The 27,880-nt window shown below is 44.2% G+C and overlaps 1 protein-coding gene and 1 long non-coding RNA gene across 2 annotated transcripts; one reads left to right on the top strand and one right to left on the bottom strand.

The window, feature by feature from the left end:
* The first annotated feature begins 132 nt into the window (after positions 1 to 132).
* LOC309357004 lies at positions 133 to 1,475 on the top strand. Its single transcript, XR_014163010.1, has 2 exons — positions 133 to 818; positions 1,084 to 1,475. It is a non-coding gene; the product is annotated as an uncharacterized lncRNA (long non-coding RNA).
* FAH (fumarylacetoacetate hydrolase) lies at positions 1,288 to 27,880 on the bottom strand. The gene is made up of 14 exons (XM_081888701.1): positions 27,719 to 27,880; positions 22,315 to 22,425; positions 21,829 to 21,950; positions 20,617 to 20,666; positions 15,927 to 16,017; positions 14,581 to 14,678; positions 13,672 to 13,724; positions 12,336 to 12,435; positions 11,275 to 11,405; positions 9,760 to 9,835; positions 7,062 to 7,108; positions 6,253 to 6,354; positions 3,883 to 4,000; positions 1,288 to 1,620 (listed from the first exon to the last, which is right to left on the bottom strand). Exons 1-14 carry the CDS (start codon positions 27,797 to 27,799, stop codon positions 1,544 to 1,546), a joined length of 1,257 nt encoding a protein of 418 aa, XP_081744827.1. The 5' UTR covers positions 27,800 to 27,880; the 3' UTR covers positions 1,288 to 1,543.

Raw genomic sequence — 27,880 nt, 5'->3', positions numbered from 1 at the left:
TTTTAGGCTTTTTGCTGAGACAGAACTAATTTTGTGGGCAGTGTTCAGCTATGACTGATTTATCTCTTTCGTCACATTTTCTTCCCATTTGTCTTCATCGTAAATACCTTGCTTGCCTTCGTAAGACACATTCGATAGTCAGAGCTCAGGAACACACCAAAATCCACCACCGCTTGGAGGGCCGTGTTGGTCCCGGCCCAAACAGGAAGCTTTTTATAGTCCTTTCTGAACAGGAGGGCTAATGAACAGCTTAGGCGGTTGGGCATGATGGAGCCAGTCCACAACCTGAGAAAACTTCACTAAATGCAGCATACAGTACCAGATTTCTGGTAGTCCACAAATTTCTTGCCATCTCTCCTCTGTTCAGAATAGAGGGGATGGTGGGTGTCCGATCCTGATATCCTGTGAAATGTGGGTATGCTTCAATGTAGGACAGGCTGAGCCAGCACCAACAGGTACTGAGCAGGAAAAGCAAACAATCTCTGTGTACTGTGGGTTTTTGAGGGCACCACAGGAGGTCCTGATGAACACCTTGGTGCCCAGGAGTGCCACATTGGCAACCTCTGTACTCGGAAAACTAAAGCAGACGCCCAATTTATACATGGGCTTGAGGGAAATCACTCAATTCGTATAACAAAAGCTCCTGGGATCTGAACAGCTCCCTAAACTCAGGTGAACAGTTGAAAAAAAAGGATTTTTCTTGTGGTACCTTAAAAACCTAACAGATTACTGGTAGCATAAACTAGTAGTTTAAACTTTAAGAGTAAACATTCATCAGATGTATGAAATGCTATCCACCTCTGGTATAAAGGGTAAAGGTAAAGGGACCCCTGACCATTAGGCCCAGTCATGGCCGACTCTGGGGTTGCGGCGCTCATCTCGCTTTATTGGCCAAGGGAGCTGGCATACAGCTTCCGGGTCATGTGGCCAGCATGACTAAGCTGCTTCTGGCGAACCAGAGCAGTGCACAGAAACGCTATTTACCTTCCCGCTGGAGTGGTACCTATTTATCTACTTGCATTTTAATGTGGTTTCGAACTGCTAGGTTGGCAGGAACCTCTGGTATACATGGATATACAAGAGGGAAACATGTAAAAAAAACCACATTCACGTCCTCCTTTACAGAGGCAGTCAGTAAATGCTCAGAAGCACCACTTCCTCTAGCCAGTTTACAAATAAAAACGGTCACTGGAGCTATGTGGTAATTTGCGGTACAGAAAATGCCACTCTTTGCCACAAAAATCGCCTCTCAAATAGATTCACATTGATATTAATGGAATGCAGCACTGAAGACAACTAGATTCACTGTTTATTGTTTAAAAAATACTGTTAGTAAAAATGCCAACAATTAAGTGTTCTCCATAGATTTTGAAACCTCCACAGCATTTTAGAAATATGGAGAGAGAACCCCAACAGTGTTATCTTCAATTTCTCCATGCCCACAAACAGCAAAGTCAGAAATATGTTTTTAAAAATGGAAGAGAGAACATTTAGGGCCCTTCTTCCTCTTTCTCCCCTCTGGGATGTCCTCCAAAGAAAACAATCAGACAGGTCTGGCTGGGAGCACTTTTCCGGAACATTCGCCAAAGCCAACGCGATAACCGTTTCCCTGACAGTAGCCTGTGGGATGAGAAAGCACATACACAGGAAACGATAACTGTTAAAAGCGGATTGAGGAAAATGTACTAAAATGATGGAGGAAAACTGCAGAACATATGACACACGAAAGCTCCCTCATTTGTTAAGATCAGTAGCCCAATGATGGAAAGAAGTCATTCAAAGGCAGGAGCAGGGCCTTTGTGATCGTGGCCCCACAGCCGAGGAAGGAATTTCCCAAGGTGGTCTGCCAGAGTGTTTATTTTGTTTTTGTTCTTCTCAGGAAGCCTCTTCTGGCAACAATTCTATTTTATTGCTAACTGACTTAAGCAATGCATTACTCGTTATCTGGGCACCTACTGTGTTCCATATGTGCTTATGGGCAATTTCCCTTACACCAGGGGCAGGCAACCTCAGGCCTGGCGGCTGCATGTAGCTCTCCCGCCTTCACTGAGCACAAACATGAATTAGCATTTTCTTGCCGCATTCAGAATTGGCTTAGTGTTTCCTCCTAACCAGACATGTGCACTTGCTAGTTGGCACCAGCTATCAAGGCCATTAATCAACCCATCATATGTGCAAAAGCCAGTCGGAGTGGACAATACTGAACTTGCCGGGCAAAGAGTCAGGCCTGGCTGAAGGCAGTTCTCATGTTCCTACTGTCCTTGTTGTGCCCTTTTTTGGAAAGTTAAAGAACGCCTTTTAAAAACTATTAGGAACTCAGGAACCTGCCTCTCAGCAAGTCAGAACAATAGGTCCATCTAGCACTGTATTGTTTAACCTGTGGCCAGTGGCGGACCTACATTTTGGGGGCCCTGAACTGTTATGGGGGCTCCTTCGCAACCAGGTCAGGGTAAACACAGTTATCTTTTTCAGTGAGGTTGTTTCATGATAGATCACCCCATTTTATTTTTTTAAATTAACTACTGCATCTCAGATTTTGATTAAAATTCCTGTGCTGGATTTGTCTCGCATGCCAAAGTCACCAGTGTGAACAAATATTTCCTATGCCTTATAGTTTTCAAGTTATGTGTGTGTGTGTGTGTGTGTGAGGAATTAGGGATCATTAAGCTTAAGCTTCATTAGTTTCATACAGTGGTACCTCAGGTTAAGTACTTAATTCGTTCCGGAGGTCCTTACTTAACCTGAAACTGTTCTTAACCTGAAGCACCACTTTAGCTAATGGGGCCTCCTGCTGCTGCCGCACCACCGGAGCACGATTTCTGTTCTCATCCTGAAGCAAAGTTCTTAACCTGAGGTACTATTTCTGGGTTAGCGGAGTCTGTAACTTGAAGCGTATGTAACCTGAAGCGTATGTAACCCGAGGTACCACTGTACTAGATTTGTCCTTGCCTGTGGCCAACACTTTGGGGTGGCCTGCAGGGACTTGCAGCATGTCCATGGCAAATCCTGACCCCTGGGATTTTTTTAACCCATATTCAGTGGTTTCCTATGCGCCGGGGCTTCAGAGCACTCCTGAAAATGTCCTGTTTGCCTCCTCCACCAATGCTTCCAGGTGTGCTAAAAATAGCACCAGTAGGAAGCAGACTGTGATGCTTTTGGCAGCCACGGAGCAAAGGATCACTCTTGGTTGTGCCAGAGGCATCACGGATATCACAGCAAGCGATGGACTGAAGGAGATTGCAGGACAAATTCACATAAGCAGGTCAGCAGCCATCAGCCTCAGATTAACTGGCGTCGCTTAGCTGCGTTCGCTATTTGGCTCTACATCTCAGATATGGAACATTTAAAAAAGTAATATTTTTTATTATTATTAAAGATTTCTTAGTTTACAAAGATACATGTGTTCTCTCTTTTTTTCAAGTAGCGTTTTCTACAGATCAGTTTCATTTGTCGTGAGACATTAGTGTTGCATACAGTTAGGAAAAAAAGAGGGGGATGGGGGGATGGTGAATGGGGTGGGGTGCCAATGCCTCTATTCTTATTCTTAGTGTATGTGTGGGGTTTTGTGTCAGCGTCACAGTGTGCGTTCTCTTACTCCTGTATTCGCTTGTTGTATTTTCTTGGTGATGAGAGAGGTTGGGGGTGGCCTAGGGTATGATTGGATGTCTTTGGTTGGCTGTAGCGAGATTTGTTTTTTTTGTGTGAGTGGGGTATGTGTGGGTGTGAGGAAGAAGAAGAAGAAGAAGAAGAGGAGGAGGAGGAGGAAGAGGAGGAGGAGGAGGAGGAGTTTGGATTTGATATCCCACTTTATCACTACCCTAGGGAGTCTCATGCTGACCCTGATATGTACTCTATCTCATCCTACCCCTCAAACACACTCACCTGTTATAATGACTTCATCTCCATCCTGCAGAAATTTACGAGACTGGCCATGACCAAGGTCAATGGCTTTTGTTCCTTTCCACGACAATTCCAACATGGAACCAAAGTTCTCGGGATCCTTCAAGCAGAAATTGAAAACACATATGTAGCATCAGCTCTCTGTGCGGATGTCCTGCTACTGTACATCTTGGACCCACTGGTTGAAGGAGGGGTGGAGAACTAAATTCAGTTCCATGGCTGCAGTCCTTTGGGGGCAGCCTTCCAAGAGCCACATGTCAGAGGTGGATAGGCCCAGAGAGAAAAAGGGATGGAGCAACGAATGCAAGTTTTACTTAGGTGTAGTAAATGTCAGAGACCAGGCTGAAGAGTACTGCTCTGATGAGGAATGGTGGGCGCCTCCCCTTCTCCCTGCTCCTGACCAGTATCCTGAAGCTACCCAGGTGCAGTGGAGCAGTATAGATTTGGAACAGTGGCTTGCAGAGGGGCATAGTTCCGAAGACAAAAGTTGGGACGAACTGGGGGTTGAACAGCAAAGTGTAGAAGAACTAGGAGAAAGAGAGCTAACGGACTCTCTCACTGGAAAGTGCCCAGCCTATCAGTCCAAGGTCACGTAGAGCAGATAAGGTGGCGTTACAATAAGCACGGTAGTTGTGAGATCAGGTCGCAAGGAACGGAAGTGACTAGGGGGAAAGTGGGTGGAAACCTTAATGGGGAGCACCTTCACTCCGAGAATGTCTGCTTTGTTCTTTTGCTGTGATCATTAAAGATTCTTTAAATGGTAAGTGACTCTTTTTGCTTTGTCCTGCTTATCTACGGCCAAGGGGGGGGGGAGGAAGTCGAGTCTCTGGAGCCTGACAGTAAGCTAGTTTCTACACACTTACAAACACCCACCCACATACCTATCCTTCATCCAGGCAAGGAAGATCCATTACCAATATATTCCAACCAGGCAAAATACACCAGGATAATACAAAGTAAGGCTGGCAAGGGATGTGGCCTGGCAAGAGGATCCTGGAGGGATGCATTTGCCCCTCAGATCTGAGGTTCCCCAACCTCGGGCTAAAGGAAATCAAGGATATTCTTGGATCCTAAAGAGTGGATCTCTGCCAGAAACAGCGATTGATCCAGTCTGCTGACGTGCTACGGCTTAGTCACTTGGCTATAATGTAATCCTTTATTCTCTGGGAGATGCAATTGCTTACAGAGCGTTTGTGGGGGAGTTGGTTTTTTTTAGAGCTAATGCCTTTAAAATCTCCAAACAGTCTGTTAAAACAAAACAGAGCAAAGCCTTCCACAAAGGTGCCTGATCAAGTACAAAACAGGAGACAAACCTATTTCAGCATTTTTCTCTCACTGTGCAAGGAAAACAGCTTCCACCCTTATCCCTCTCCCACTAGAGCAGGGTTTCTCAACCTGTGGGTCCCCAGATATTGTTGGACTACAACTCCCATCATTCCTAGCCAGCATGACCAGTGGTCGGGGATGATGGGAGTTGTAGTCCAACAACATCTGGGGACCCACAGGTTGAGAACCGCTGCACTAGAGGCAGGTGGTGGTGGGCAGCAAGGAGGGATCCAGTTTTGATTATGACACCTACAGCCTGGACTACACAAACACTGCGTCCAGGGGCACCGGGAAATATGAAAACTGTATTTCCCACGGCTCCCAGCTTTCCTGATGTGCCAAGCATGTGCAACAATCTATGGCTTTGGTACCTGCTACAGCCATCACCCATCTGCCTTACTTCCAGTAATTCATACTGGATGGGTCAGGAGGAAGCTGTTTTTAATATTGAAGGGGGCACCACCAAACCCCGGTGTGCCTATGTGATCCTGGGCATGGAAACATAAGAAGAACTTATCTGGATCTGTTTCGGATCAGACATGGCCTGGGACCCAGTGGATCCACAGGTACTGGACTCTCTATATCCGGATTAAAAATCTAGATTTGGTGGAGCTTCCTGTCATCTCTACTGCAAATACGATGCATTACAATCAGGGTATGGTTAATTAAATGCTTAAAGGTAAAGGTAAAGGGACCCCTGACTCTGGGGCTGCGGTGCTCATCTCGCTTTACTGGCCGTGGGAGCCGGAGTACAGCTTCTGGGTCATGTGGCCAGCATGACTAAGCCGCTTCTGGCGAACCAGAGCAGCACACAGAAATGCAGTTAACCTTCCTGCCAGAGCGGTACCTATTTATCTACTTGCACTTTGCGGTGCTTTCGAACTGCTAGGTTGGCAGGAGCAGGGACCGAGCAACGGGAGCTGACCCTGCCGTGGGGATTCAAACTGCTGACCTTCTGATCTGCAAGTCCTAGGCTCTGTGGTTTAACCCACAGCGCTATCCGCTTCCCTATAATTAAATGCTTACAGGCCCGCTAATAGTTCCAGAGGCCAGGAGGTCTCCAGGTCTGAGGTTGCAGCCATTGATGGTATGGTGAGCCAGTTGCTGTTTCATGGTCCAGTACATGTGCTGCAAGATAAAAGAGAGGAGAGGGTTTTAGAGTATTGGAGATACATGGGGTGTTGCCCTATACAAGGTTTCTCCATCTAGCCCATGACTGCCTCTTACTGCCAGCAGCTCTCTCCAGGGTCTCACCACTGGGTCCTTTTAAAATAGAGGTGTCTTGGATTGAACTGGAAAACCTTTTGCATGCAAACCACCTGCTCCGTTAGTGAGCTCCTCTTAGGGATGGGGGAGAAATTAGATTCAGTTTGCATTTAGAGATAAACCTATGTAATTGGCATTCCCAAGAACAATGCACAAACCGAAACACGGCCATTCTTCAAAATTTGCACATTTTGTAATGCAATTCCCCAGCCAAGCAATGTGTACAAAAATGCTTATAACTAGGGTAAAGTGTGCATATAAATGCATATATTTATTAAAATAACAAGCATAATGTAATGTAATGTAGCGTAATATGCACACATAACATACATGCATACCTAACATTTGTGAAAACACACACACAGAAAACAGAATTTTACTTCCACTAACTAACTGAGATTCTCAGAAGCCTCCCCTTTCTGCTTTTACGCCATTCATACCATACGTACGTATGCACTCAACAGGTGACAATGTGGCTCAATGGCTGGTGTGGGGATTGTAGCAGTGCCCACTTCAAATCCTGTCTCAGCCGAAAACACCATGAACATGGGAGAGAAAACATTTCTTACCTTAAAGTTTGAGCGGCAAATATTAGCAGGCTTGCTCATTCCATCTCCTGAAAACAAATCAATAAGTTTGCAGTAAGGAGGATTGTGAGGACTTAGTGTTTTAAATACCATCACCTGTGTCCAAGTAACTGCAGATATGTGAGAGCAAATATGTGAGAGTTGTTCTGTGTCTGATATTTGTAGTGATGGGCAATCCCTAGGTTTGGATGGCGGCTTTCTGGACAACACACTTTAGGTGCAACTTTATACTTTTCCAATCTCAGTACTACAGAGGAGGATGCGGGTGGCGCTGTGGTCTAAATCACTGAGCCTCTTGGGCTTGCCCATCGGAAGGTTGGTGGTTCAAATCCCTGCAACGGAGTGAGCTCCCATTGCTCTGTCCCAGCTCTTGCCAACCTAGCAGTTCAAAAGCACACCAGCGCAAGTAGCTAAACAGGAAGGCAGGAAGGTAAACGGCATTTCCGTGCGCTCTGATTTCCGTCACGGTTCCGCGGTTTAGTCATCCTGGCCACATAACCTGGAAAGCTGTCTGTGGACAAACGCCAGCTCCCTTGGCCTGAAAGTGAGATGAGTGCCGCAACCCCATAGTCGCCTTTGACTGGACTCAACCATCCAGGGGTCCTTTACTTTACCTTATACAGGAGGTTTCACTTGTTCATTTTGTCCATAATCTTTTCACTGTGGTGGAAGTATGACAGCAAGAATCCAACTTTACAGTAAGGCAATGTGCAACTCCAGCAGAATACAGACTGAGGTGTTTACAGTTCCTGTCATAAAACTGCTCAAGCAAGGGAGTTTGACTCCTTTTACACACAGAGAGAGTCTTGCACATTTCGACAAAACCATAAACCTTTTCCTCTGGGATTTGCCATAGAATTTACTCCCTGTTTCTGTTCCAAGGTAGAAATTGTCCTTGCAGAGATATCTTAGGAGTGTGTACTGAGAAGGGAGATCTAAAGAAAACCCTCAGCCGGTGTGAGAGTTTAACGTAGCTTTAATTGGTAGCTCCTCTTAGCTTTTTATCGCTCGCTGGTTCAAATGTCTGATCTAATATTCTTGCTTGTTTTAACTCTGCTAACGTTTTGTGTTATGCTTTATCTTCAGTTCATCAGCTACTGTACTTTGGATACTTCTTGCAGGGGGGGAAAGCAGGGGAAAAGTAATTAACCCAGCTGGGAGGGAAAAACTGGAGAGCGCAAATTGGAAAGCTGCGTATAACAGGCTTTTGCACAAAACGCTGAACATCACAGATGGCTTGGATAAAGGATGGGGAGCCTTTGGCTTTCCAGATATTCTTGGACTCCAACGCCCATCAGCTCCAGTAAGCATGCATGGCTAATGTTCAGGGATGATGGGAGTTGTAGTCCCAACATCTATTTGGTGTGCTGGAGGGTTTAATGTCTGCTGTTGCTCCGCCACCAAAAATAGCCATTGCACAGGGGTATACAGATTGAAAAAACTGATAGATGCAATTACCACGTGAAACTTTTCCGTATCAACTGCATCTTAATTCCTGCAGGGGAGTTTTGTCCATGCAGGAATTTTATGATGGTGAAATAGGAATTAAATAAAGAAACCTTTGTGCAAGGAGCGCACTTCTCGTATTAGAACTCTAATGTGCTAGAGTTGCCATTCGTTTCTTATTTCAAGAAAGACTTCCTCTTTTATTTGTGAGATGTAGCATAACAGTTAAAGGCAAGCATAGGCAAACTTGGCACTCCAGATGTTTTGGGCCAGTGGTCAGGGATGATGGGAGCTGTAGTCCCAAAACATCTGGAGGGCCGAGTTTGGCTATGCCTGGTTAAAGGCAACTTTAATCTAAAGTATTATCAAGATGCTATCTTCTGCTATATCTTTTGAGAGGTTTTCTTCACTCTGCATTTGGGCACCTCTAGGACCTCCTGGTAGAGGGATGCGGGTGGCACTATGGGTTAAACCACAGAGCCTAGGCCTTGCCGATCAGAAGGTCGGCGGTTCGAATCCCCATGACGGGTGAGCTCCCGTTGCTCGGTCCCTGCTCCTGCCAACCTAGCAGTTCAAAAGCACGTCAAAGTGCAAGTAGATAAATAGGTACCGCTCTGGCGGGAAGGTAAACGGCGTTTCCGTGCGCTGCTCTGGTTTGCCAGAAGTGGCTTAGTCATGCCAGCCACATGACCCGGAAGCTGTACGCCGGCTCCCTTGGCCAATAAAGCGAGATGAGCGCCACAACCCCAGAGACGGCCACGACTGGACCTAATCGTCAGGGGTCCCTTTACCTTTACCTAGGGCCTCCTGATATCAAGGAACAGGTTTTCACCTATGTTTGAATATCATTGGATACCATTTTGAATCAAAATGGAAGACTGAACCATTCCAAAACTACACTGATTTTAACCACATTTTGCATGATGGTTCCAAAAATCAAGGGGAATATTTTTGTCTATGTTTGAATACAGTTAGACACCATTTTGAATCAAAATAAAGAATGAACCTTACAAAATTGCAGTGTTTTTTGTTTCTTAGAATTTACAAACAAGGCTGAATAGAAGGGCCTTAGTAGCTTAACTGTTGGCGTTAGTAGTTAGTACTTAGTAGTACTGTTGGCGTTTTGACTCTTTTAATACATCATTTACTTATGGCCTCCCATTTTTTTCTTCTTATTTTGGAGCTCCACAAGCCTGGATGAAATGAAAATGTATCATAGGAGGGAGTACTGTACCTTTAATAGCAACGAAAAGGTTGATGTCAAAAGTATAAGGCTGGTCATCGCAGAGGTAGGGCAGTGGCCTGGGATCCTTGAAGAAACAAAAGAAGCGTCATATACCCCTCTATAACAGCAGACTCAAGTGTTTAAGTGTCTATCAGTTCTGAAGTGAAAACAGAGGGCTGCATCCAATGGACTGCTAGGTTACAGTCCCTTAGTGGCACGCTTGTTGCGCTGGCAGGATGATGTTGCGCAAGGAAAAACACAAGCGCAAGCTGTTTCACAACTAAATCCACTGTTGCACAAGAACCAGCTGTTGTGCACCTAGATTCTGCTAGCACGAAAGTTGCACTGGATTCCTTCGTTGTTCAATCTTTAAATTCTGCCATCTACTACCCCAAAGGTGGTGGAGCCAGGATCTCACTCGGGTTGTCCCCAGGTCAGATCAAGGCCTCTACCAGTGCTGGATTTAAGACCTTTAGAGGCCCTCAGCAATTAAACAGATTTTGGTGTCCCCATATATAGGGACGCGGGTGGTGCTGTGGGTTAAACCACAGAGCCTAGGACTTGCCGATCAAAAGGTTGGCAGTTCGAATCCCCGCAACGGGGTGAGCTCCCATTGCTCGGTCCCTGCTCCTGCCAACCTAGCAGTTCGAAAGCACATCAAGGTGCAAGTAGATAAATAGGTACCGCTCCGGCGGGAAGGTCAACAGCATTTCCGTGTGCTGCTCTGGTTTGTCAGAAGCGGCTTAGTCATGCTGGCCACATGACCCGGAAGCTGTACGTCGGCTCCTTCGGCCAATAAAGCGAGATGAGTGCCGCAAACCCAGAGTCGGCCATGACTGGACCTAATGGTCAGGGGTCCCTTTACCTTTATATTTATATATAATTCAAAATACAAACAACAATAAACCATAAAATACTGCCTTCTTCACAGAACTTTAGCTTAATGGTTGCCATCAATTTGATTTTAATTAATTTTTATAATGAAATGTTTTTAGAATGTTTCACTATTTTATTGTTGTTAGCCGCCCTGAGCCCGGCTTTGGCTAGGGAGGGCGGGATATAAATAAAATTTATTATTATTATTATTATTATTATTATTATTATTATTATTATTATTCTGCAATTATTTTATAAAGTTCAGCACAACTGAATCTTGTTTTTCCTTTTTTGTTGTTGTTGCACTGAACTTACAATGCACATATTGTGGGATTCTTCTGAACCTGGTTCAACTGCACCATAGAAAATGGTGGCAAAATCTGGCAAAGGAAAATTTCTGTGGTGCACCACCCCCCATTTCCCTTGATTCCCTAAGCATGTGATCATTTTGCTTAATGCTTCATGCAACCCTGGGTGCTCTGAAGTGCTGGGTCGGGACATAATTTGGATTGGGGTGGGGAATCATGCACATCTCTGTTATTTATGTATGCCCCACCCACCTGAGAAGTAGCCTTGTTTCCACATAAGTCATGTAGAATAAATTTCCCCATAAGTCACATGGGATACATCTGATCACTTTTTGCTAACCTGGATAGGATTCGGCAGTGCAAATGGCATCAGAGCTTCCATAGTCACCACCCACGGAGAGATGGTGGTGCCAAAACTCTTGCCCAGAAATGGACCCAGGGGGACATATTCCCATTTCTGAATGTCACGTGCTAGGAGACAAGGAAAGAGATGATATAGATATAGATATATAGATATTGATATAGATACAGTATAGATATAGATATAGATACTAGAAGCAGCAAAGATCACCAGTGTTGAAGCCATGACTCTTCAACATCAACTTCGTTGGACTGGTCACATTGTTCAGATGTCTGATTATCGCCTTCCAAAGCAACTACTCTATTCCGAGCTTAAAAATGGAAAGCGTAATGCTGGTGGTCAACAAGAGAGGTTCAAATACTCTCTCAAGGCAAATCTTTAAAAATGTAGTATAAACACTGACAACTGGGAAACACTGGGCTGCGAGCGCTCTAGTTGGAAAACAGCCTTTACCAAAGGTGTCATGGGCTTTGAAGATGCTTGAACTTAGGATGAAATGGAGAAATGCACTAAGAGGAAGGCACACTTGGCAAACCTTCACCGTGATCAACCCCAGCCCGGAAACCTATGTCCCCACTGTGGAAGGATGTGTGGATCCATAATTGGCCTCCACAGTCACTTATGGACTCACTGTTAAAACCGTGTTCATGGAAGACAATCTTACTCAGCTACAAGTGGTCACCGAAGAGGAAGACGTTGACGACAATACTGCGCTAGACAGATCAATGGTCTGACATGATATATGACAGGTTCGAATGTTTAACTGGAGAAGAACACTAGCTCTGAGCCAGAACATCTGCTTTGCGTACAGAAGGTCATAGGTTCAAGGCTGCTGTCTGAAATCCTTAAGAGCCACTGGCAGTCAGTGGAGACGATACTGAGCTCAATTGACCAATGGTCTGATTCAGCATAAGGCCGCTTCCTATATCTTTGCTCTCCTGAAGGAATCTTCAGAAGTCTGCCTCATTTCACTACGTTCTCTAATATAAAAGCATAGCAAGAGGTTTCCTGCCGTGGGGAACAGCAGCAGGGCTCATTACCGCTCCAGTCATTCATAAGGACCATCCCAAAGATGTGCTTGTGAGCTTCACTGATGGGAACCACCTCTCCAGGTTTGTTTCCGGGGCCTACAAAGAAAGCCTGGGAAAATATAGGAGGTGGTTTTGTTAGGGTATATGCTACAAAAATTGAAATATGCCGTTTTATACAAAAGAACCAACATGGTGAAGCACACGCACTCATCTCAGTTTATCCCATCCAATTCCTTGATTCTTACATAGCACTTTCTGTGCAAACAGGACAAATACAGCAGCCAGGATTTGGAGCACACTGTAAGTTGGTTTGTTTGATTGCTGAGCATCTGGTCTTATTTTGAACTGTGGTTTTAACTCTGCTTAAATGGTTGCGTTTTCATTGATGAGTTGCCTCAGGGCTCTTATGAGAGGAAATCAAATCATTATGCAGTTCGCATCATAATGCTCTTCTTTCCCTGAACTTTGACACCTGAGATGGTGTTTGTGTGACCTACCCTACTCTTGTGAGTGCAATTTGTTTAAAACTGTTTTAATAATGTATTTTAAATGGTCGTTAACTCACCCCGGGACCTTATGGTGAAGAGTGCATAAGAAATTGAATTAATAGTAGTTGCAGTAAAACAATGATGACAACATTGTAGTATTTATTTTCCTAGATCCTTCCTAACATTAACGTGCTCCTAGATATATGTCCTATTTTCCTGCTGCTTTAATTTCTAATTGTGGTTTTATTGTTATGTTCCCTGCGTCCCTTGCTCCTTTAATTGGGCCAATCCAATTGAAGCGTTGGTCCTACACTGAAACTGATGGATATAGCTAACTTGGACTTATTAATTTCAGTAGGTTTATTCTGAATATAATTAAGTTGTAAACAACTCAATGGTTTTTGATTTGATCATGCACTGGCCTCAGAGGTTTATTGGTGGCGGTGTTGTTGTTTAAAGGTAGACAGAAATTCACTAGATTAAAAAACAACAACAACAAAAGCATTTTTAAGTGAAGAGAATTTGAAAATTGTTTCCTCACCAATTAATTTCATCTTTCTCCTTATAGACAAGTTTGTTGCTTTATAAGCACTAGTAGAGAGAAAATTGCAGGCAATTTTTAAAAAATCCAAAATGGCGTCAACTAGTTAGGGCTGTTCTTTTTCTTCTTTTGTGAAAAGATCTAAATGGTTTGGGGGAGTTCTGACTGTTTCAATTTTGAGAATTTGCATTTCTGAAATTTTATATGTTTCTTTTAATGATGGGTTGTCTTGTTTGCCCCCCCCCCCTTTTGGTCAGGGTTCTTAAAACCAGGGGTAGAGAGATGAAGGGGACAACATAAGCAAATAAAATCCTACCATTTCCAGTTCAATATCCAAAAGTTTGCAAGCACCGAACACCGGGGGTTTTGCTGTGATTTAAACAGAACAAACACGTACAAAAAGTAAGCATGCTGTTTCTTTTAATAGGGAAAGCGATGGTGTTTACAAGTTTGACAGTACCACCTTGCTATGCATGCATGGATCAACTGCTTTTTAAAAAGGGAAGACTTATTTAAACAAGTCAGGAAAAGGGAGAAAGACTATTCTGCAGTACAGAATATGAGACAAAGCCTCTCATCACGAAGGGGCTAAGAAACAATAAATAAACATCCAAATCAGTCCAGAGATGTAGAAACAAGATGAATGTACTTACAGAAGAAAAAGAAGGGGAGTAATAATAACCAAATCTATTTACGTTAACCCCACCATGTAAATAATACAATATATGTGTACCACTCACTTGTTCAGGGGAGACAGACATAGGAAAGGAAGAGTTGTTATATCAACTGAAATCTTTGGAAATCCCTCAGGGGCAACTGCCCATGTTCATCACGGCTGACAAATACAGTCATACCTTGGAAGTCGAGCAGAATCCGTTATGGAAGTCCGTTTGACTTACAAAATGTTCAGAAACCAAAGCGCGGCTTCTGATTGGCTGCAGGAAGCTCCTGCAGCCAATCAGAAGCCGTGGAAGCTCCGTCTGACGTTCGGCTTCCAAAAATAGTTCGCAAACCGGAAAACTCACTTCTGGGTTTGCGGCGTTTGGGAGCCAAAACATTCAAGAACTAAGGTGTTCGAAAACCAAGGTACGACTGTATACTAAAATCGTACCAAACAGAAAGGAATCTCTCTCTTTTAATTTGACACCTCGAGACTCTTTGCTTATATATTAATTCCGTTTATAAACGTGAAACCAGATGGTGAGTGGAAGGCCAAAAGGCTTACCATCATCAGGTCGCATTTGTCCCAGTGGCCTCCTGATGGGCGTCCCAGAGACAACGACGGAAGAGGCGCGTCCGTGGTACCCAACTGGCAAGTGTAACCTTGAAAAGAGAAATCATCACGGGGGGTTGTGATCATCAACTAAAAGGAGAATGTGCTCAATGCATAAGAACATAAGAAGAGCTGGATCAGGCCAGTGGCCCATCTAGTCCAGCATCTGTTCTCACAGTGGCCAATGAGATGCCTATGGAAAGTCTAAAGGGACCCCTGACCATTAGGTCCAGTCGTGGCCGACTCTGGGGTTGCGGCGCTCATCTCGCTTTATTGGCTGAGGGAGCCGGCATACAGCTTCTGGGTCATGTGGCCAGCATGACTAAGCTGCTTCTGGCGAACCAGAGCAGCGCACGGAAACGCCGTTTACCTTCCCGCTGGAGCGGTACCTTTTTATCTACTTGCACTTTGACGAGCTTTCGAATTGCACGTCAGGTTGGCAGGAGCTGGGATCGAGCAATGGGAGCTCACCCCGTTGCAGGCATTCGAACTGCCGACCTTCTGATCGGCAGATCTGAGGCTCTGTGGTTTAACCCACAGCATCACCCACGTCCCCAAGTCTACAAGCTTTCAAATCGCTTCATGAGTATCCTCTCACTCATCACATCCAAATAATGCTTTATCCTTGAATAGACACCCAAATGATGCTTTTCCCCACTCAACCCCTCCCAAACGTCGTTGGAAAAGCAACTGTTATAAGAAAAACTGCTCCCTTTCCCTTTTGGGGTATTCTGGAGCCTGTAGAGAGAGTCCTTAAGTGGGTTCCCTATTGCTAGGAGAAAATAACAGAGGCCAACCAGAGTAAATTGAGAAGCAAAGTGGCTAGTAAGCCTGATCTTTATTCTAGGATCTGTTGCAACAGGGTCCCCACTCCCCACACACAGGAGGGAGGAGAACCCCGAACAATGGTGCGCAAGCCCCTATATATACTTTTGAAATTGCCCACCCTGTAGCCCAAGACCACCACCGCAAACATCATGCATACATCACAGAAGGAGGCTGTCTTCAGCAGAAATTTGAGAGTGCGCTCAGCTTAACAGATACTTGCCAGACTGTATGTGAAATGGGAGGTGTAAGACCCTACAGTCAAAAGACAATCAGAATGCTTTTCCCATTTCCTTCTTCCTTGCATAGAAATATTTGAGGTCAATTTGGGAGAGTCAAAATGGCTTCAGGATTGTTCTCCTGTACTGTTTCAGACCAATGGTTTATACACTTACGTATGGGTTTGCCTAATACATTTATGAACATTTATTTTATATTTGAGACCTTGGAATTCTTAGAACACAACTACTGACCAGTTGGGCATCAGAGCATTCTCCTTTCCGCGGAACATCACCCCGACATTTGTAGCATGTTGCCGGGAGGAATAGAAATCAGTATAGTCTCCTGCAGGGATGAGAATTTGGCAAGGAGTGGTGTTAGAGAAATGAACTGAAAGAAACTGCAGAACTTGGCAACGACTTTGGATACCAGCGGCAATGTTTTATTGCCTTCATGGTGAATGATGACAGACCTGTGGTGCCACCAACCATGAATGGCATTTAATGGGGGGAGGGGGCTTTCCTTATTTGTAGTCTCCTTCAAAGTCTTTTTTTACTACGAATATGTTTTTGGCTTTTTACTCTGTGTTAGTTTTATGTTGGTTTAAATCACTGCTTTTTTATATAGAAAAAAAGAGGTGCCAGAACTCACCATGAACGCCTCCCTTGTTCTCTTATACAGTGGTATCTTGGGTTAAGAACTTAATTCATTCTGGAGGTCTGTTCTTAACCTGAAACTGTTCTTAACCTGAAGCACCACTTTAGCTACTGGGGCCTCCTGTTGCTGCCGCCACCACTGCCGCGCGATTTCTGTTCTCATCCTGAAGCAAAGTTCTTAACCAGAGGTACTATTTCTGGGTTAGCAGAGTCTGTAATCTGAAGCGTATGTAACCTGAAGCGTATGTAACTGGAGGTGCCACTGTAATGGCAATGGAGCTCACCTGAGAGGTGCTGGAAAAAGGCCTTGGTTTTAATGTCTGTGCTTTTTGGTAAGTCACTTTGAATTACTATATATGTTGTTGTTGTTTAGTCGTTTAGTGGTGTCCGACTCTTTGTGACACGACTAAGTGATGTATGGAAGTGAGAGCTGGACCATAAAGAAGGCTGATCGCCGAAGAATTGATGCTTTTGAATTATGGTGCTGGAGGAGACTCTTGAGAGTCCCATGGACGGCAAGAAGATCAAGCCTATCCATTCTTCAGGAAATCAGCCCTGAGTTCTCACTGGAAGGACAGATCGTGAAGCTGAGGCTCCAATACTTTGGCCACCTCAGGAGAAGAGAAGACTCCCTGGAAAAGACCCTGATGTTGGGAAAGATGGAGGGCACAAGGAAAAGGGAACAACAGAGGATGAGATGGTTGGACAGAGTTCTCGAAGCTACCAGCATGAGTTTGACCAAACTGCGGGAGGCAGTGGAAGACAGGAGTGCCTGGCGTGCTCTGGTCCATGGGGTCATGAAGAGTCGGACACGACTAAACAACTAAATATATACACACACACACACAATTAACTCAAAGCAACTTAATAATTAAGTGCAATAGATAATAAATGATATTTTATTTTAATATATGTCAAAAGAGGGATCATTTTTTTACCATTTTAATGGGGCATTTTGTAGACTTCCAAGGAAATCTGTGGTCATTTTAAGCTTGCCTGTGTTGTGGTTTTATCGGGGTGTGAGGTAATCTCTGCTAAGGTTGCCATATCTTATCTTCACAACATTTTGTTTTGCGAGGGTCTGATCTCATCTGATCTGATCTACTCTCCCATGACACATTTGGTCTACTCCTGCCTTCTGGGGCAGAAAGGGAAAAGGCTGCATGTAAACATTTAAAGCGCATATTTGAGGCACACAACTCCCAGCAAACAACCCTGGGAACTGTAGTTTGCCAAGGGTGCTGGGAATGTTAGCTCTGTGAGGAGAAAAGTTCCTGGCATTCTTGGGGTAGGAATCATGCGGTTCAACTGTGAATGCAGCTTTTACCTTCTCCTCAACAATAGCTTCTTATATATTACATTTCCCTTCAGTCTTCTCTGCTCCAGGTTTAACAAAGCAATTCCTTCATCCTTCCCTCACTGGACTTGTTCTCTATACCATCTCCGTTGCCTGACTCTGAACCCATTCCAATTTTACATCTTTCTTCCTTATTATTCTTTATTATCACTACATTTATATCCCAACTTTCCTTTAAGGAGCTCTCCATGTGTCTCCCCTCTTCCCAGCCTGACCTACCTCACAACAGCCTTGTGAGGTAGGTCAAGTCGAGAGACTGGCTCAAGGTCACCCAGGGAACTTCATGGCTGAGTAAGGGATTGGAACCCAAGTCTCTGACGTCCTAGTTCAACTCTCTAACCACTACACCATACTGCCTTTAAAAAAAACCCCACAACTGGACACAGTACTAGAGAGTAGATGAGCTCTGACTAGTGCAGAATGAAAACACAAGTACAGCACAGTGAATGATTTCATATACAATTCACTTACTGCCCTCTGGTGTCCGTCATAGGAAACAGCAGGGCTAAACTTTCCATTCATTTTACTCTGACTTTCCTCCTTTCGTGTCCACGTTTGTGGGCATGTCAGTTGTGCAGGAAGCAGAGGGACAACACAGCTGACAGGACTAGTTTGTGACGGAAAAAGTTGGTTCCACAAGTCTTTCTTTTTTACTTTTATCTCCTGCCAGCAAATGGTTAAAGAACGGCAGCCTCCGATTGGCCGAGGTTCCAGGAGGGAGAATTTAAAAGGAGAGTCTTTGGAGCAGCCTTTCTCAACCTGTGGGTCCCCAGATGTTGTTGAACTACAACTCCCATCACCCCTAGCTAGCAAGGCCAGAGCTCAGGGATGATGGGAGTTGTAGTCCAACAACATCTGGGGACCCACAGGTTGAGAACTACTGTGTTTGGAGGGAGAGAGTTAGTTAGGTTGGTTTTGAGTTGTGGTTGTGGAGGGGGTTGGAATTGGGGTTGGAGAGGTTGGGAGTTAGGTTAGGAGACAGGATGAAATACAGAGTGCTGAGGAGGGAGAGTTGGTTCAGGAGAAAACATCCACTCCGAGTGAATGGAGAAGGACTGAGTATAGTGTCCTGCAGGAGTAATAGGACCAAATCTTGCTGGGTGAATGAGGGAGAGACAGGAGAAGTAGGAGCTGAAAAGGGATCAGTCTACTTAGGTCTCTCACTGTTCTGGAGGGGAGAGACTCTTCTGTGGAAGGAAGAGACTCCCAAAACCCAGTTAAGAAAGGGGGGTTGTGATCCCTTAAGACTTTTTTTTTAAAAAAAATGTCTTTATTGATTTAAAATACAATCGTACATTACAAGTGAGTACATCAAAGTTAAGCACAAAAATGAAAAAGAAAGAAAAAAGGACAAAAAAGAATTAACAATAACAAGAAAATATCAGTTTAAAAAGCCAATTATTTATACAACATCATATCTTATCCAATAAAGTCTTCTGTGAAAAACTTCCAATCGTTCTCATTGTACTTCTTATATTATTATTATATTAAGACTATTACTGAAAGTTACCTCAGGAGTTGATAGTAAGACTATTACTGAAAGTTACCTCAGAGCCGAAACCTCTGTGAAATGAATTCAGCAAACTAGCTTATTAATTCTGAAGTAACCTAAGTTTCTCCACTTGTATTATAATACCTTGTTTTAAAATAAATCTTTATTGTTATTTTGAAAACATCCACTTGGGACTCCAGCTTATTGGTTATCCCCCACACCAAGGTCCCACACAGGATACTCTGGGATAGTTAGCATTTGTTTTAAGGGTTGTTCAGGTGGGGGAAATATATGTAAAAGAGAGCGGGCAAGTCAGTGTGAGTGGTAACTGAGGCGTCAGTCCCGTAGCACTAGTCCTGCCTATTCTCTTTTTATAAGAGGACTAGTCAAATTCACAGAGGATAAGGCTATTCACGGTTACTGTTTTACCTTCACTGTTGGGGGCAGAAATGCTTCTGATGACCGGCCAATTGGTGCCAAAGAAGGATAGAACATTCTTTATGTATGCTACAACAGCAGCAAGAATACTCATCGCAAAGTATTGGAAGACACAAGATCTACCCACCTTGGAAGAATGGCAGATGAAGGTGATAGACTATATGGGACTGGCAGAAATGACTGGCAGAATCCGAGACCAGGGGAGAGAGACAGTGGAAGAAGATTGGAAGAAATTTAAGGACTATCTTAAGAAACATTGCAAAATTAATGAATGTTAAAATGAGGTTGGTTTAGAAATTATGTGGTTTACAGCTGTAATGGTTAAGTAAAAAGAAAAGAAAGGCTAAAAATTAAATGAAAAATAAGGGAGAAGATTTGCTGAATTAATAATTAGAAATTGGAATACAGAAAGGGGAGGTATGAGGAAGTCAGGGAAGTAAATTACAAGAAAATAAGGGATTGAAATTATACTTGTTTTTGTTTGTTTGTATTGTTGTTTTGTTTTGTTTTTATATAATCTTTGAAACTTTAATAAATATCTTTTTTTTTTATAAAAAAAGAAATGCTTCTGATGACTTTATATGCATCTTTGTACACATTACTTAGAGCGGGGTCATTGGGATGTTCTTTTATTTCGATAATGTATTTTGGGATTCTATTTTGTGACCCGCCCTGAGACCTGCGGATACAGGGCGGTACACAAATTTAATAAAAATAAACGAATGAATAAATAAATCACTTGAGCTGGAGAATGGCACTGCAAAATTGGGAGAAGTGTGGATTTTGAAGGGCAGCTGTGTGTTGGTTTGGAAAGCGAGGGTTAGGAGGTGGGTTCGCCTTTAACTGTCAATGGAATCAAATTTCTCCCCCGTTTCTCGTATAGACTACAGCTAAATCAAGAGACGGGATCTGACATTCCCAGTAATTTGAGAAAAGAACTCTGCTTCTGGAGGAAATGAAGAAAGGTTAAGTGGATCTTGTTGACAGTAAAAGGAACTCACCAATTTCAGCAGGAAGGTGCATTATTGCCGAAGCCTGTGGTACAAATGCTCTAGAAGGCAAATGAGGAAACAAACAGAAATAATATTTAGTTCTCAAACACTAAGGAAGCTTGGTTCTGTTCACTCAAGGTGAATTTCTTTTCTTTTTTAAATAAATTTGTTTTTGCATTTTCTATTTTACATAAACATATAATCCCTTTTGACTCCCCCCCCCATTGTGGATTTTAATATAATGATTTACCCCTCTGCGTCTCTTTCGTATCTCTATTCTTATAAATCCTTTGTCAGTCCATTGTGCAAATTTTTTACTACAAGTTTTCTGTCAATCCTGCCAACACATGTAATTCACTCAAGGTGAATTTTCTGACATTTCTCTCTCTCTCTCTCTCTCTCTCTCTCTCTCTCTCTCTCTCTCTCTCTCTCTCTCTCTCCTTACAATATTACAACTGGTCAATGTCAGCATTTGCCAATCTTCGTATGTTTACTGTAGCACACTTAAAAGAGCATCTCCTCCAGTACCAACTATCTTAGGCCTGTGTACATTACAATCTGATAAGTGTCTTGTATGCAGGCACACATTGCTATAAATCGTTAGTAGAGCAAACATGTTTTTGACATCTTCCAATAAAATAATAAAAAAATTAATTAATTCTTACTCACCTACCAAATCCTGTAAGTGACTAAGAATTTGCTATTTTTGTCATATTGGTTGTTTTTCCTTCAGAAGTGCTAACTTTGAATTGCACTGTTTGTCTGTTTGCAAATTGTGATGTCATGTTTTTAAGAAGACCTGCCCAGAAGACAGCTGATCAGAGCTGACAGCAAGCCCCGCTTTGGACATTATGGCGCTCCCAGCTGAGACTTCTCTAGCACAGCCAGCCTCAGAGGACTGGGAATCCCAGAGGATCAATAATATTATTCAGTAATCTCTTTGGCTCTTGACATTCCCACAAGCTTAGCTTTGCAACTTAACAGCCTTCAACATCACTGTGTGGCACAAAGAGAGCACAGAAATATTTTAGAGGGGAAACCACAGGGACTAGAAACGTACATATTTTTTAAAAAAGAAAATCTTGGAATCTTAGGAAATGGACTCTGTTAGCCACTAGCACATTCTGCAGCTTTTCTGGGCTCCCATAAAATAGCAGCACACACACCTACAGAGTCCTAGCCACTTATTTTCTCCTCAGTTTTTAGTTATTTTTTATTTACCTTTTGCGTAATTCCACGTTATCTCTCAGCGTCGGCTCTTTGTGAGATAGCAGCTTTTGGAGAAGCGCTCTGGCTTCTGTCCATGCTTCCCAGCCCAACGCCATAAAACGGTTAAGGGTTGGCTGCAAAGGAGAGCAGACATGTTTTCCTGTGTGAATGCTCCCTGAGCACACAGCACATGAGGCATATTGTGACATTGAATGAAGGAAAGAGAACATGGATGCACAACAAACCCCAAGCCATCTTCTGCCCACCTCCGAATGCAATGGCAAATTGCAATGGCAGAGCATTGAATTACAGGTAATCTCGCTAAATGTCATATTGACATCCTGCCGCCTCCAGGCTTTTGGCAGGTCATTAGGAACATATGAATCAGCATTATAAAGAGTCAGACCATTGCTTCATCCAGCTCAGTACTGTTTACATTGGGGTGGGGGGGGTGGAGAACCTCAGGTCTGGAGGCCCAAGGTCACCTTGGCAAAATACCTGATCAAATACATGATGCTGCTTAGAAAGGATAGGCCCATCAAACAGATGCTTTATGGCGCTGAGGTCCAGCACTTGGTCACCAATGGCAACTCCAATTCTGGGTCTGGGCTGCGAGAGAAGATAGAATAAGATAAGCATCTTTCCCTGGGGTCAGCAACCTTTTTCAGTCGTGGGCTGGTCCACCGTCCCTCAGACCATGTGGTGGGCTGGACTATATTTTGAAAAATATATATGAAGGAATTCCAATGCCCCACAAATAACCCAGAGATGCATTTTAAATAAAAGGACATATTCTACTCATGTAAAAACACACTGATTCCCAGACAGCACGCGGGCCGGATTTAGAAGGTGATTGGGTCGCATCCAGCCCCCGGGCCTTAGGATGCCTACCCCTGATCTATACTTTCCAGATGTGATGCTAGCCAATGGTAAACAGAGCAAAGAATAGAGTTGCAACCAGTTGTGTAGCGGTCTCTTCATGATGGCCACAGCCACACACTGTCACAGCTACAGTGGTACCTCAGGTTAAGTACTTAATTCATTCCGGAGGTTCTTTCTTAACCTGAAAGTATTCTTAACCTGAAGCACCACTTTAGCTAATGGGGCCTCTCGCTGCCGCTGCACTGCCGGAGCACGATTTGTGTTCTCATCCTGAAGCAAAGTTCTTAACCCAAGGTACTATTTCTAGGTTTGCGGAGTCTGTAACCTGAAGCGTCTGTAACCTGAAGCATAAGTAACCCGAGGTACCACTGTACACCCTTCTAAGATTATATAGTGATCTGATAATTGTGCAATAATATTAATAATAAGGGATGCATTGAAATAATCAATGCAGAACTCTATGTGATGCCGTTATGTTAGCTCTACTTTTTTCTGTGCGTGTACAGGGGCTAATGATTTTGGACTTATGTAATAATAATAATAATAATAATAATAATAATAATAATAATAACAACAACAACTTATGCCCCGCCCTTCTGGCTGGGCCTCCACCAGGATATTAAAAGCACCATGAAACATCAAACATTAAAAGCTTCCCTAAACAGGGCTTTCAGATGTCTTCTAAAAGTCAGATAGTTGTTTATTTCCTTGACATCTAATGGGAGGGTGTTCCACAAGGCAGGCGCCACTACCAAGAAGGTCCTGTGCCTGGTTCCCTGCAACCTCACTTCTCGCAGGGAGGGAACCGCCAGAAGGCCCTCGGAACTGGACCTCAGTGTCCAGGCTGAACGATGGGGGTGGAGACGCTCCTTCAGGTATACTGGCCTGTGGTATGTTGTATGTAATAGAACTTGCACCCCATTCTCTTGAAACGGAAGCACCTTGTTGTTTTCAGCATTCCTAAATGCTTAGAATACAGAGCAGCTCTTCAGTGTACTCCCACAAGCCTTCTCCAGAATGACCCTAGGAGCCAATCCTCTGTCGCTGACACACCTCCTTTCACTCTGATTGGCTCCAGTCAGCACAAAGAGGGAGAAAGGCTTCTTCTCAGTGGCTAAAAAAGCTCCCCTTTCCTGCTGATTGGGCGGCTCTAGCAGGGGTGCACTTTGTACTATGGCACCCTGAGCTAAGCCAAAATTTGGTGCACACCCCACAGCCCTCGTGCCATGCCATGCTTTGGAAAGAAGCAGCGATGGTTCCGGTATGGTCCTAGACATAGCTGTCAACTTATAGATTTGAAAATAAGGGACCAGTAGCCTCGAAAATAAGGGGTCGGCAGCCAAAATAAGGTATTTTAGTCAACAAGCCCCCCCCCCAAGATCGCCGCCCGCCATTGTACTCAACCAGCTCCTTTCCTTTCCCCCCACCATGTGCCCCCGCTCCAGACAGACCTTTTCCCCGGCAAGGGTGAGTGGGCCATCGATGACATATCCATCCAATTCCGAGCACAGGTATGTTCAACTTCTGAGCCCCTCCGAGCCAAAGGCAGAAAGCCCAGGCAACAGCCAAACGAAGCCTCAAGCAGTGGATCCCACAGCGCAGCAACCCGGCAAAGGGGATGCAGCAAGGAAAACCACCGTCACCTCTCCACCTCTGGGAAGCGCTGAGCAAATGCAAGTCCCCAGGCAACGTGGTCGATTTGATCAGCACAAGGCATGCAAGCTCCACCCCCCAGTCATTCTTAGACTCCTTACTGAGTGAGCAACGCAGCCAAGCAACACAGTTGGAGCCTCCCTCCTCCCTGGCCGGCAGGGAGGGAGGGAGAGGAGCTGCTTCCTTTGAATCCCAGGAACTTTAAGGGACATCATCAATCTGGGACAGCAGCAGGAATGGCGCTGGGATAAGGGAGTTTCCCGCCAAATAAGGGACGGTTGACAGCTATGGTCCTAGACCCCTCCCACCTGCTTCCCAAAGCAGGGCATGAGCTAACAGTGTCTGGAGGCAGTCAGTCAGGTTGTGCATTCATAGCAGTGACCAGAGGAAGGGTGGCTGTTGGGAGGAGTGTAGAAAGAGGAAACACCAAGGTACATCTGCAACAGGACAACCAGATGCCTTCATCTGCCCCAGCTGCAACAAAACATGTTTCTCCCAGGTGCTGTAACCTTCCAACAGTTTATTTTTATTTTTTAGATTTATATACAGCCCTTCATCATAAGCTCTCAGGGCGGTTCAAACAACAACAACAACAACAAATTACTTATACCCCACCCATCTGGCTGGGCCTCCCCAGCCACTCTGGGCAGCTCCCAACAGAATATTAAAAACACGATAAAAAATCAAACATTAAAAACTTCTCTAAACAGGGATGCCTTCAGATGTCTTCTAAAAGTCAGATAGTTGTCTATTTCCTTGACATCTGATGGGAGGGCATTCCACAGGGCAGGCGCCACTACCAAGGAGGCCCTCTGCCTGGTTCCCTGTAACCTCACTTCTTGCAGGGAGGGAACCGCCAGAAGGCCCTCGGAGCTGGACCTCAGTGTCTGGGCTGGACGATGGGGGTGGAGACGCTCCTTCAGGTATACTGGGCCCAGGCTGTCTAGGACCTTAAAGGTCAGCACCAACACTTTGAATTGTGTCCAGAAACGTACTGGGAGCCAATGTAGGTCTTTCAGGATTGGTGTTATATGGTCTCAGCGGCCACTCCCTGTCACCAGTCTAGCTGCTGCATTTTGGATTAGTTGTAGTTTCCGGGTCACCTTCAAAGGTAGCCCCACATAGAGAGCATTGCAGTAGTCCAAGCGGGAGATAACCAGAGCATGCACCACTCTGGTGAGAAACTATGTGGGCAGGTAAGCTACAGCCCTTTCCCCCAAATATGCATACGACAGGGGAGAGCAGGAGACAAATCAATCTCTATCTAAATATTCACAAATGCATCCCAAAATGTTTGCTTAGCAGGACTTTCTGCAAACGGACAAGTTAATGCATGACCTGAAGCTTAGAGGGCTAAGCCATATGTGCCAACTGCCCTGATTTTTTTCTGATAGCTGCTTCTGGGTAACCACAGTCCCTATATTGTCTTTTGGGAAAACTTTAAAAATCCTATGTTAACCTGAAAGGAGCCTGCAGAGGAGCTCTCTCCCCCATGAATTTGTCTAATCCTCTTTTAAAGCCATCCAAGTTGGTGCTGTCACTGCCTCTAGTGGGAGTGAGTTCCATGGTTTAACTCTGAACTGCATGAAGAAGTATTTTCTTTCGTGTGACCCAAACCTTCCAACACTCTAAACTCTGTGGAAAGGTTTCTCTTGTAAGTTCCAAAGATCTCAGAAGCCTGCTCTGCAGTAACTGGGAGAAGAGTTTTTAGTTTGGCTGCCCCTGAAATGGCATTCCTGTCAAGATACAAAAGTCATCTGCTCTCTGGAAACACTTGAAAACATTTGTGTTGTGACAGGCTTTCCCAGCCAGACAAATGCCTCCCCAAAAGTTAAGACGTTTTGCATTAAAGAAAGTGACAAGAAAATGCCCTGGAATGTGTGGGATAGCAATAGCATTGATGCATCGTCATCTAACCTCTCCACAAACAAATCAGAATAAAAATGTTGATGAAATAAACTTGCATTGCCCAACATTCTTGCAAACAATTCAGGGTGAATGCTCAGTACAGTGGTACCTTGGGTTACATACGCTTCAGGTTACATACGCTTCAGGTTACAAACTCCCTAACCCAGAAATAGTGCTTCAGGTTAAGAACTTTGCTTCAGGATAAGAACAGAAATCGGGCTCCGGCGGCATGGCAGCAGCAGGAGGCCCCATTAGCTAAAGTGGTGCTTCAGGTTAAGAACAGTTTCAGGTTAAGTACGGACCTCCGGAATGAATTAAGTACTTAACCAGAAGTACCACTGTAAATGTCTCTTCTGGAAATGCTCCCAGTTTTTTCCAACAGTGTTTGAAAGTTCAGAAAATTAGGAATCAATTCAGGTAAAAATGAGGCACCAATCTTTGCCGAAAAATCAGGGAAGAAAAGTTAATTTCAGAAAGAATGTTTGGAAAGCAGCAGGAAGGAAGAGCAAGAAAATCAGAGCATCTATTAATTGGCACAAAATGAAGTTTTCTTGATAAAATCACCGCCTGCACAAAGTGTCTATTGGTACCATTACATGCTACTTGGGTTGTTGCTCAGCTTATAATTGAAGCTACCACCACACAGCCATTGACATATGACCAGTGATAGCTCAGTCGGTAGAGTGTCAAGACTCTTAATCTCAGGTTTGTGGGTTTGAGCCCCATGTTGGGCAAGATTCTTGCAGCAGGGCGTTGGACTAGATGACCCCTCAGACCCCTTTCAACTCTACAGTTCTGTGATTCTTTTAAAGGTATGTGCACAGAGAAGGGTCAAAATAAAACAGCCTTTGCTTATCATCATTCCTCAAGGAGTTGTTGTGAGGCTAAAACAGGAAAAACTATACAGTGGTACCTCGGGTTACATACGCTTCAGGTTACAGACTCCGCTAACCCAGAAATAGTGCTTCAGGTTAAGAACTTTGCTTCAGGATGAGAACAGAAATTGTGCAGCGGCGGCGCAGTGGCAGCGGGAGACTCCACTAGCTAAAGTGGTGCTTCAGGTTAAGAACAGTTTCAGGTTAAGAACGGACCTCCGGAACGAATTAAGTACTTAACCCGAGGTACTACTGTGTGTGTGTGTGTATATATATATCTCCTGAGAGAGATATATAAATGTAGCAATATAGGCATAAACAGTGTTATAACTTTCTAAAGCAATCATCAAGCAAAGTTCCCAGTCTTGCTAGCTATGGTCACATCCCAGCACATATTTAGCAGTTTCCCCTAAAGTATCATGGGAACTGTAGTTTATCCCTCAATAACCCAGCACCCTTAACAAGCTATAGTTCCCAGGACTCCGTTTTAACTTTATGGTGTCTCCCTCACACACAGATCTTTGTTTCCTTAGAGGAGAGACAAATAGCCCAAAATGCACACTTGAAGCCAGCCTCCTTCTTACCTGCTCCTTGGTGGAGAAGACCCCGTAAGGCAGGTTCTGAATGGGGAAGTCCGAATCCTCGCCCACAGGGATAAACGACATTTCACCTCCTTCTTGCAGACACAGAAAGTCAAGAGAGGCTTGGCAGCTGTGGCAATCGCCTCTGCACTTCTGACAAGTCCC

Source organism: Podarcis melisellensis (genome assembly GCF_964234715.1).
Source record: "Podarcis melisellensis genome assembly, chromosome: 14".
NCBI classification, from domain to species: domain Eukaryota; kingdom Metazoa; phylum Chordata; class Lepidosauria; order Squamata; family Lacertidae; genus Podarcis; species Podarcis melisellensis.
The sequence above is the reverse complement of the archived record's forward strand: the minus strand, read 5'-3'. Positions and strand labels throughout refer to the sequence as shown.

Excerpts from the sequence above, each read along its gene's own strand:
- FAH (XM_081888701.1), bottom strand. The coding sequence starts at position 27,799 with ATGTCGTTTATCCCTGTGGGCGAGGATTCGGACTTCCCCATTCAGAAC. Across the intron at positions 22,426-27,718 it reads TCTTCTCCACCAAGGAGCAG|CCCAGACCCAGAATTGGAGT; the intron begins GTAAGAAGGAGG and ends CTTCTCTCGCAG. Across the intron at positions 4,001-6,252 it reads CTGGAACTATTAGCGGGCCT|GATCCCGAGAACTTTGGTTC; the intron begins GTAAGCATTTAA and ends TTCTGCTTGAAG.